This window comes from Callionymus lyra, chromosome 9 (genome assembly GCF_982586985.1).
Source record: "Callionymus lyra chromosome 9, fCalLyr1.hap1.1, whole genome shotgun sequence".
In the NCBI taxonomy this organism is placed as follows: domain Eukaryota; kingdom Metazoa; phylum Chordata; class Actinopteri; order Syngnathiformes; family Callionymidae; genus Callionymus; species Callionymus lyra.
Genome location: NC_141826.1, coordinates 14,587,501 through 14,598,576, shown reverse-complemented (window position 1 = coordinate 14,598,576; position 11,076 = coordinate 14,587,501). Strand labels below are relative to the sequence as shown.

The 11,076-nt window shown below is 37.7% G+C and overlaps 1 protein-coding gene across 6 annotated transcripts in view; it reads right to left on the bottom strand.

Moving 5' to 3' along the window:
* Positions 1–6,632: 6,632 nt before the first annotated feature.
* The window catches only part of gria2b (glutamate receptor, ionotropic, AMPA 2b), a 50,827-nt gene continuing 46,383 nt past the window's right edge, over positions 6,633–11,076 (bottom strand). For 2 of the 6 annotated variants that reach the window (XM_087799430.1, XM_087799429.1), the window contains exons 15-16: positions 10,211–10,345; positions 6,633–8,242 (exon numbers count right to left, since the gene is read on the bottom strand). In XM_087799430.1, the coding sequence (XP_087655556.1) occupies positions 8,078–8,242; positions 10,211–10,345 (300 nt within the window). In that variant the 3' untranslated portion in view covers positions 6,633–8,077. Of the gene's footprint in view, positions 8,243–10,096; positions 10,346–11,076 lie in introns of those variants that run through there. The other 4 variants (XM_087799432.1, XM_087799431.1, XR_015712861.1 and 1 more) reach the window with 3 other exon arrangements.

The window sequence follows — 11,076 nt, the reverse complement described above, 5'->3', positions numbered from 1 at the left end:
CTGTTTTCTCAAGGCGACTTAAAATGGTGGGGCATTGTCCCCTCCCCCCCGATTCTCCTCCCCCCCTACAGGGATGTCAGGCTGTACGGCAACATGAGAATCCCAGCGAACACTGTTGCCATGACAACCCTGCCAGAGGATAACTGTTTTACAGCCACCCACCACTTCAGACGTGTTTGCTGCTCGCCAGTCGAAGATGGGTCTAGGTTTCTGGAATGTTCCCCCGAAGATTGTCACATATTTCCCACCAATTACTTACGCAGGAAATTGAATCGTGACCTTGGACATGTCATCTTGTTAACCTGTGTTTCTCCAACAACTCGTATAAATGATGTGATGTCATCATCATTTATGCCTTCATTAGACTATTTGACAAGTTAAATATTTCATGTTTTAATACTGCACTCGACCTTCACACCCCACAACAACTATTTACAATTATTATTTTAATTTTACAACACAATTTGTAAATATTATATATTTGTTTGTGTTTATTTTCAGTCAAAGATGGTAAGACGAAGAGGTCAAAACAGGATTATTCACCATTTTATTCATTGAAATGTAATGCTGATCGATTAAATTGAATGTGTTTAAGATAAATATAAATTGTAATTTTCTAATTGAAACATTTATTAAGTTATGAAGTTGAATTATTTATATTTTAGATATAAAAATAAAACCCTTGATTAAATATCAATATAGGTGTTAATATAGATTTTTTCAAATAAAGAAATTAAGAAATACTTTGAAACATGAACAAAGAATCTGAATTTTTTACCAAAATATATATATTTAATTTAAATTATAGACAATTCGAAGAAAAAATAACCCAACGATAACTATTGATTTAATAATAAATAAATATAGTAGGTTGAATAAATAGGTTGGTTATCAAAATCAGTAATGTAGAAACTAATAATGAAGGGAAAATAAAACATTTTTCACTACAAATTCGATTTTAGCTATACACTTCTGTCGAAATGGTAGATATACTTCTTCTTCCTTGTAAAGTGGCATTATATATTTTTCCAACAACTGTAAATGTGTGTGTCTGGGAGTCAGTGTGTGCTACGTGTCTGCGGGGGCTTTTTATGTTTTAGAGTTTTATTTTCGCCTGGCTGTGCATGGCTGTTGATAAATATTCATTAGTTGAGCTGAAAGGTTGTTGGACTTAAAGACAAAACAGAAATGCCACTGAAATGTCACGGAACGAGTAATTGCATCACTCGATCAAAAACTCAATAAATGAGAGATGAACAAATCGTTTTTACACAATGAAACGTTACGGCGAGGAGTCCTGTGTGAGGTCTATACATCAGCAGCCTCATCGTTTGTGAAAGTGCTGAGCTTTGATCAGCTCATCAACCTGCGGATCGCTGGGATGTCGGCGATGTGGTGTGACAGATCCAGGCTAGCGGTCGCTCTGTGGTCGTTAACATCTGGACACCACGGTCGTCATCGTGATCAACATCGAGAGGATTTATTCGCATTTACATCTATAGTGACATACGACTGTTCACCTTTTCTTTTAACAAGTTTTCTCCAAAAATATTTTTAGATGAATAATAAAAGAACTACCAACCCTTGAGTTGGCTCTGGGTCTGGGTTTTTCCACTTTCTTGGTCACTTTGACTCAGAGATAACACAAGGGATACCTTAAACACATTTGTTTTCAGTCTATGGGTCACCTTGACCCACAGATAAGAGAAGGGATACCTTAAACACTATTGTTTGGGGAAAAAGGAGAATAGAAAACAAACAAACAAACGATTAAACATCATCAGCTCACTAATAAACAGTAAAAAACATTTACACAATAAAAAAAACAACTTGAATAAAATGGATTCATTTACAACTTACTCTAGTAATTAAGTTTTGAGTTTCTACCTGACCACCACTTCATGTTTGTTATCAGGCTCTCCAACCTGCAGGATCCAGAGTAAAGTCTCCACATTTGGTTAATGGAGGCGCTCATGTGGAAAAGCCTCTACATGATTTTCTGGGGTCTGTAATCCTTCAAACTTTTGTTTGAGTGATGTGTATTTGGCTTTTAGGGAATTCATTGTTCCTCACTACATACACAGAGAGTTCATTTCCAACTACTTTTATACATTCTTAAAGTATCAAATTTTATTTCAGTTTATATCATTAAATAACTTTGTGATTCATATTTGAGAAAAATGTATCACAATGTAAAGTTAGAACTGCGTTACAATATACATTTTTAGGAAAAACTATGTGAAGAACTTTTTCACAATGCAGCTTTGCAATAATACACTTTAAGGTTTACTTTTGCTTCCTGCTGTATCTTTCCTTTTTATTTTGAACTAAAGCACAGGTACTTTTTTAACCTACTGACTTCCTCAAGGAACATCTTAAGACATTTTTATTTGTGTAGGCTTTTCCCTGATTTTCTGGGACTCCTGTGTTTGTCTTATGCATCTTGGCCTTTTAAAGTATATATTTTAACTGTGTATTGTTTTTGATTGCTAAAGCGCTTTGTGGCCCTGGTGTAGAAAGGCGCTTTACAAATAACCTTTACTTACTTACTTATAATTCCTCCCCTACTGATATGACAGTGTCAACTGTCTTGAAAACTGAAAGGTCTCTAGCCCTTCCAGCGCTCTTGTTAGGTCAATTATCCCGTTTTCTCTTCATAGGAGCTCCAAAAGCCGAAACATGACTGTTCAATCAATCATTATAGAAATGTTACGTAATGCCGCTTTAATAGAGACAGGTTCTTCTGATTTCCTGCCAACCTTGTTCAACATATAAGGCTACATAAAAAGGCGCAAGCATTAAGGGGGCTGACGTGTGCACTTGGCTTTGATGTTTCGTTTAAGCCAAGCTCAGAAACACTCCAGACGCCATAAAATATATTCCTTGGCAGCGCGGCTCCCTAACAGACAGCAGCCGGCTCAGCATTGAATCAATTCCAGAGATTCATCCACCTGACAAAATACACATTACCAGTTCAAACTGACCAGATGTGCCCGGTGGCATCCGATCCAGCTCATCAACAGATGTCGAGCGAGTCCCCCTCCCCTCGCCTCGCCTCTCTCGGGCGCTCACATCAGAATATCTCAGTGTGCGATGAGAAGTGTTACATCACGGTGGCCTGGAGCGAGATGAAGCTTTTCCTAAACCTCTAGAGCCTCCACATAGGAACCTTTAAAGCACAAAGAGGTTTTATCTCGGCGTGTCATCAGGTAAAAACATCAAAGGCCTCTTTGAAAATAAAGAATTACAGTTCAATTGGGACATATTTTGTGTTGGTTTTATTCGACTGCACTCTCCTCATCCTCGCCTGAGTTTGGATCCACCTTTTTCAGGTGCACTTCGACACCTCCTTTTAATTAAACCCGCGGACACTTGTTGACATCGTATGGACTAAAACACTCGGCAGGCTTTCTCAGGCCACTCAGAGGGAACTCAGGAGGTTCAATAATTAACTTCAATAATGAACACAAAGTACCGGCGCTCTGTGGCGAATGAGAAAGAAAGGATTATCTTTATTCAGAGCAGAAGGAAGTCAACCGTTTTTCAGAAGACGTGTGACATTCATTAACACCTGCCGGGAGGAGAGCTGACCACGGCGCCTCCTATTCAGGGTATTAATCTCTCGCCGGGATCCTGAAGAGATTTATTTTTCTTCGAACTCACCTGAAGCTGTTTGATTAGTTAACCACACAAACTTCACTCGCGCTTAAGTCAATCTCACCCAAACTCAAACTTATTTCCTGACATATTTCCCCTGGGCTGTTTTTTTATTGCTATCTTTAACAAAAAAGCATGTATTTGTTTTTTTTATTGTTGAGTTTTGGGTCGCGTCACATTTATTTTAAGCATTTATAAATAAAACCATAAACAATAGTATTTGTTTAACTGTGGGATTTTTACATTTCTTCCAGTTACACTAATTTAGACCAAATAACTAAAAGATAATCTACATCAAGGAGTTGATTGAAAACAAGTGTTTATCTGCCAAGAAAATAAACTCTGGAGCAGATATTATGAGGTGGAGTAATTAGTGAATCAATTGTTGTTTATGTTGTATGTTTTGCAAAGAAAGAAAAAGTATCTACTATTGTATTTTAATCAATATTCATATTTTTTCTGGCCTGTAATCGTAAGGAAAATTGGTATCTCTCCGTAGATGAGGTTAGTAAGTAAATAATTAGTTGTAAAGCGCCTTTCTCAGACCAGGGTCACAAAGCGCTTGTAGTAAAGTTCTTTATGTTTATCTTGGCTTCCACTGGAAAATCAAACATAAAAACATCATCATCCTCGTTTTACGACTTTGGAATGCAGACGGTCCCCCATCAATCTTCTGGCATCACACATGGCCGCAGACTCAGAATGACCACAGATTACCAGAACCACCAGATGACTTTCAGAGTATTAAATGTAATTTTCTTGTTCAATACAATATTTTCAGGTAAAGAGAAGCCAAAGAAGAAAGTCAGATGAACTATAGAACCAAACATAAAATGTCTATATGATGTTTGAACATAAATCCTCATCATATTGTGTTTTCATAACATGTAATGTTTGATCATTGTGATCCTTAGAAAGAGCTGTGAAAGTTATGATAAGTTAGCATTATCTGTGAGCCTCAGATCTTTCAATAACGTCAAATAAAAGAAGTTTCAAAGTCAATCAGAAGGAGGAGAAGTACAAAGGGTTTGGACCAGAGATAATCTCTAGCCAATGGGTGCTGAGGAATCAGATGTCGCCCACCAATCCAGGAGCATGACTGAATAACTTAAAAACGGCTGTGTGATACAAATCGCCCCCTTACCTTCTTCTCGTACAGGTCGCCAGACTGGTTGCCCTTCGCTAGCTTCCAATTCTCTCCCCTCTTCACTCCTGTTCCTGACTCCTGCCCCCTCTCTCGACCTTTCAGTCTTAAAGCCAATTAATTAATTATTATCTACGTTAATATAATAGTTTCAAAGGTGGTGCTCCAACTTTAGGTATTATTACCTAGAGGCAATTTTAAAGTTAAATCAGAACTTAGATCTTCTGAAAGTAAACCTTTTTATAAGGGCTATAATCACTACATGTTAATGGTGCCCCATGTGAGGCCTAGTAATTACTTAATAAGAATATATAAAATTAAAAAGAAAGAAAAAAGAAAACTTACAATTCTGACTAAGTTCAGCTGATTTGCTTAAGTTAACAATTATAATAGAATCAACACGTACTTAATTTTAAAAACATATTGGTACTAAAGATTCAAACAAAAAGAAAAATGATTTTAAACCCAGATAAAATGGAAAAATTCAACAAATTTGTAAAAACCAGACTCAAATGGTTTAGAACAAAATTAACACATGCACCAAGGGTTACAAAAATCACTAGACGGGAAAACAAAATGGCTGACTTCCAATAAACCCCTGACATACATGCAAATGTGGATTTGCCAGAAACTAAGGTGTGTCAAGAAGACCCTTCACCCAATTCCTAAACAAATGTGAGTCAAAAGCCACAGAACCTGGTTTGCTTTCAGAAGCTTTCACCAATATAAACCTCAAATTAGTTAAAAAGCACAACCTAATTGTAAAAGAAAATAAGCTAGATATAAATACAATGGCAACAAGAAACAGCTCTGCTGAAACATAGGGAAGCACTTCTAACAGAGAGGCTCGAGTTAACCAATTCACCAGTTGACTTGAAAACAGTGAACTGTTCAGACAAGACCTCACTGATCATAAAACACTGGATAAGCATCATCAGCAAGACCCCGAAGAAGCCCACATTGAGTCTAGGACCTTTCAAAAGGTGTGTCGGGTTGGGGCAAAATTAGATATGTGTCTAAAACACATTTTAGACAACAAAGAAGTCAAATCCAGGTCAGAAGCATCACAAGAAAAACTTCTTCCACCAGACACACTGTACCTGCGACTTCCCAATGACTGTGACCAAACTAAAAGATAATTACAGGAAGCAAATGAGCAAGTTCGGTCTCTGTCTGAGCAAACTCAAGTTAAATCAGAAAGACACGCTTAAACAATCAAAAATGATAAACTGTTAAAATATATAATCTAATGGGATAAGATATCATAGAGATAAATACAAAAGCTCCAAGAAAATTAAGAAAAAGCACAAAATAAAAAGGTCTTAAGATGTTTCTTAAAGAAGTCAGTAGACTCCATCAAACGCAGAGGAAGAGGAAGATCGTTTCAAAGCTTAGGAGCAACAGCCTGGAGGGTTTTCTCTCCTCTGGTCCGGAAGCGTGTGCTTGGAACCATCAGTAGATTCTGATCCACAGACCTCAGAGCTGGGGTGTAAGGCTGAATCAGATCACTGATGGAAGGTGGAGCCTGACAATGAATAGCTCTGAAAGTAAAAAAATGAATTTAAAAATTGATCCTGAAAGAAACTGGCAGCCAAGGGAGTGAGTTTTAAGGGTCTGGGAAATGTAAGTTCTTCTAATAGAGCGGGTCAGAATTCTCGCTGCCGAGTTTTGTATTAACTGCTGGCGAGACAAATCCTTCTTGTTTAGATATGAAAATAAACTTTTACAATAGTCTAAATAAGCTCCAGATCATGTTGTGTCTTGCTTTGGAATCCACTGATTGGACGAGAACAGAATAAGAGTTGTGAACATTAACCAATTGACAAAGCCAAAGAGATCAGCCACTTTTATTTAGAAAGAGTCCCAAAAAATAAACAAGTTAGCACACATTCCAAATAGAAAATCTCAGTGAGAACATCCTGAATAATGTCATTGATAAGCAACTTTAGTTTTTGATTCAAGAATTGATAAAAAAAAAGAAGTTACTTTCGCACTTTAAGTTGGTCAAAAAAAGGAAGTGAAGTGCTTTTCCACAGGCATGTTAGTCAATTTAAACAATTGAGGAAAGCTTTGACACAGGTGGGTTTCAGTTTTCATATAAAATATATGTATATATGTTTATATATGTATATATTTCTAACATTATATTTCCGATTCCAAACATTAAAACCTCACAACTCGAAACACTGAAAATAAAATTTTGCCGGTAATTTATTAAAAAAAAGAACGACATGCAACTGGCGCTACTTCATCGTCAGATTAATACATGGAGACGGGAGGAACCGAACAAACAGAAAAAGAAAAGCTATTTATTGTATCATCGCCACCAACTGTACATCTAGTTACAAAACTTACAGAATGTTTGATTTACATTCACTGAAATGACAGTGATTGATTTGCTATCTTCAGACCTACAGTTTGGCACCTCAGACTTATTTGGCATTTGAAATCAACAGTTTTTCTGTGATGTTGTTGCCTCTTCTAAAAGTATTTTTCTTCTTCCCTCCTCCTACATTTTAAATGGCGTGTAAACGGAGTTCGACAAACAACCCTGGACCTGTTCAGAAAAGCAGCAAAAAGCACTGAAGCAAACACAAAAAGACAAAAGTAGGAAGCAAAATAACGCGCCACCGACTCCCGTTAAGCATTGACATTATACTTCATCATCAACACCGAACAGAATAAAATATACAGGAAGAGTATGAACTACATGACATTTGGTTTTTCAAAAATATGAAGCTGTTTTTTTTATCATGTTAGATGGCTCCACCAGAATGTTAGCAAGTTTCTTTAAAAGCTATCTTTTGTGAAAATACATAAAAATATTTATAGGTTTTCATACATTTTCTTAAAAAAACAAAATCACATCTTAACGCGGATGATATCAAGTGTGCTTGTTTGCAGTGGCTACAGAGACAGTGTGTATTTATTTTTTTTTTTTCAACAGCACACACACACACTCTAATCACATCCATTGAGGTGAACGACTCGACAAAGCAGCTCAGTTAAGCCCTTGCTTCCCATCTCAGTCCAGATGGTGAAGCATGATGATGTCTGTCAAGGAAAACCTCCTTTTGTATTCCAGAAATGTGATTCCGCCCAGGTTGTTTTGGAAAATGGAGACGGGAAGCAACAATGCAAGTCTTTGAGATGGAACGGAACGAAGCCTCCATTTCCAGATTTTTCACAGAGACGGGAAAAGCGCTCGAAAAACAGAAGCACAAAGAAAAAAAAACTATTGAAACCATTTTAAGGCACTCGGAAGTTCCTCGTGGATCAGGACAGATCTGTCAGGCTGACATTGAGTCCCATGTCGGGTCTGGAGTACGGGACAGCGTGGACAGCTTTAGGAAACTCTGGAGTCATCACTCGACCGTTCTCCCCTGTGCTTCCGGTGACAGAGAGCCTCGCTTTATTCCTCATGGCATCCCCAAAAGTCATCTAGTAGAAAACCGCATGTGCACACAAAACACACAATCGCGCGCACACACACGGGTCGGAACAGAAACAAAAAGAAATCATTGTTAGATCTCAAGAAATCAGTTATCTTTGAAATATTAGAATATCAAAACGTATGACGATGTGAAATAAAAAAACACTTCCATTGATAAAACAGTCCATCCAGGATTTTGTGCTGTATTTTCTGGTGTTAGCAGCTACATCATTTAAAATTAGGATATAATTTGACTTAATTTTTGTAAAGATTAATGAGATTCTGTATAATTTAGGTGAAAAAGAAGAAACATTTAATCATAATCCAAAACAGATCCTTCCCTGCTCAAATAATACATTATTCTCAAATGTATCCTTATGGCTTTTGAACACATATTTATACATCAATTCAATTTGTTATTATCAAATGATTAGAATTAGAATTGCTCTTTGTGCTGCCGGTGATAATGCTCACTAGCAAACTGTTTGGAATAATAAGGTCAGAATAACAGAGAAGCTAAGGATACGTTCAGACTACAGTGCTAAATGCTCAATTCAATTCAGGTCTTCAGTGTTTCATTTTTTGCACTAACTAACTGTTTGACACATTTTTAATCTTGTATTGCAATGACAATAAAGGACTGAACTGAATCTAAGGCGCCGGAAAAGTGAACTGCATAAGCCGCCCACGGGACTCATTGTGTAAACAAAGCTGGGCGTGATAACATTACTGGAGGAGTTAAGCCATGATTAGGTCATAATGGACTCTGCTCTTGTAACCTCTTGTTTGCTTAGATTTCAGACGGGGGAGAACTTTCTAAAGTAATAACTACAAAACATCGTCATGTGAGTAATGTAAGTAAATGACAACTTTACTGTAATCAATCATCTAGATTTAACACACATTTCAAATAGTCTGCTTGCTAGCACCCATGTTCACGTAAGTTTGTCTCTGACTTTTGCATAATTCACTAAACAAGCATTTTTCTTAAACTCATCCATGTGTCTGTCCTTCACCGGAACACAAAATCCCCACAGTAAGTCAGGAGAGCTGGAGTTTGACATTAGTTACCAATTATAACGTAATGGAATAGTCCACAAAACGATAAAGAATACTCAAGTCTGGTGATCAAAGCGAGGAACATGTGTACATTTCTGAGCACATGGAGTTCAGATGAATGCGACCTTGTTCGATCAGATTTAGGACGACATCTCTTAAAAGCCTGCGTTGCATTTTGAAAAAAAACAAGATATGTGTTGATAAAAAATCAGAAACAGGTTGCATGCCGGCAAAAAAGAAAATCAGATTCTGGTCACTTAATGCTGTGGTCTGAACGTAAGTAACTTACTTTCTTTGTGCAAGTTTAATGGACTTTGCACACTTTTTTTGGTCACCATTGAGATTGTTGCTTTATCTATCAGTGCAGGGAAGGATCCAGAGTAATACTTGTGATTAAAAGGATGCAGACAGTTTTCAAAATTCAATTTGGAATGGTATTGAAAACCAACAACTCCAAAATCCGGAAGGGACTGATAACAGTGACACAAGACAGAAATGATCGTGTAACGGCGTTTGCATGGTCGTTGCAAGCATTGTTACTTGGACAGAGGTGTTAACAAGCGTGGCCATCAACAGTCATACATGAAAATGGTTTAAAACGAGAAGGAAACTTAAAACAGACAAACACAGTTTTATGTTTGATTAAAAAAGGGGGGATTACTCTTTCTCTCGTTAAAATCATAAATCACCAGTACATATGATCCTTAGGCCAGACCTCTTCATTCACTAACACTGAAGGATGGAAAGGATGGAGCCAAAAAAGCGTGCATTAGGGGGAATTTATGAAAAACCTTGTGCCCTACCCCCTAAATTTTTACACTTTCGATCCCATATACGTTGTAACCTTCCTTATAAGTTGCAAAATTCTGTGAATTCTGCGAGGAAGTTGGGTTAATATTCTGTGCATTCTTTGCCACCTTCATTCGTTTCGCCTCGGCTCTGGACTTGTAACAGAACTCGATCAAGGCCACCAGCATGGCCAAGCCAAGTCCCCCGACCAGAATGTAGAAGACCCCAGCCACGTTGCTCAGGCTGAGGGCACTCGTCTTCTCCTGTGGAATGCACGTTAGACAGATGTCAGTTCCGAGGTGGTGGTGAGATGGTCAGATTTTAAAATGCACAACATAAACAAAGCAAAAACACATCCACGAAAAAACAAAAGGCACAAAACGTCACTTGACTAACCAAATTACAGGTCATACAGCCATTAATAAATACTTACAGGCACAAAAACCACAAGACAGGAAGTGATCATTTTTCATTTGGGGTAAATTGAAAGCAGTCGTTGTGTGTTGGGTTAGTAATTCAATCAAAATGAAATGTAGCAGTAGTCTGTATGCAGTGCAGTATGGGTGGAAATTTTGTACTGTACTAGGACCATTTACATGGGTTGCCCATTGTGAGGGCTAAGCTCTTACATACGTGCTTAGAGATCTTGATGCCCTACGGTACACTACACGACTTTGATCTTGGGAAGACTTCAAATGACACATGCACATGAGAGTTCAATCGGTTTGAAAGGGTCTCTAGACTCCCTGATTAAGCTTGGCTTAACCAAGCTAGCACCTTATCACCAATCCTCTCGAGCGTTGTTATCTTTGTACTGGCCTTGATTAATTTTCCACCACACTTAACCAGTCTATCCTATCCATGCCAAGGTCAGGTAATCCCAGGTGTCCATTATCTAAATTTTGACAGAAAATAAGGAATGGCAAGGGTCAAATTAGACTCACAATTTTAACGCCAGGCACTGGGCTGGGAGATTTACTTCTGAACCCTGTGA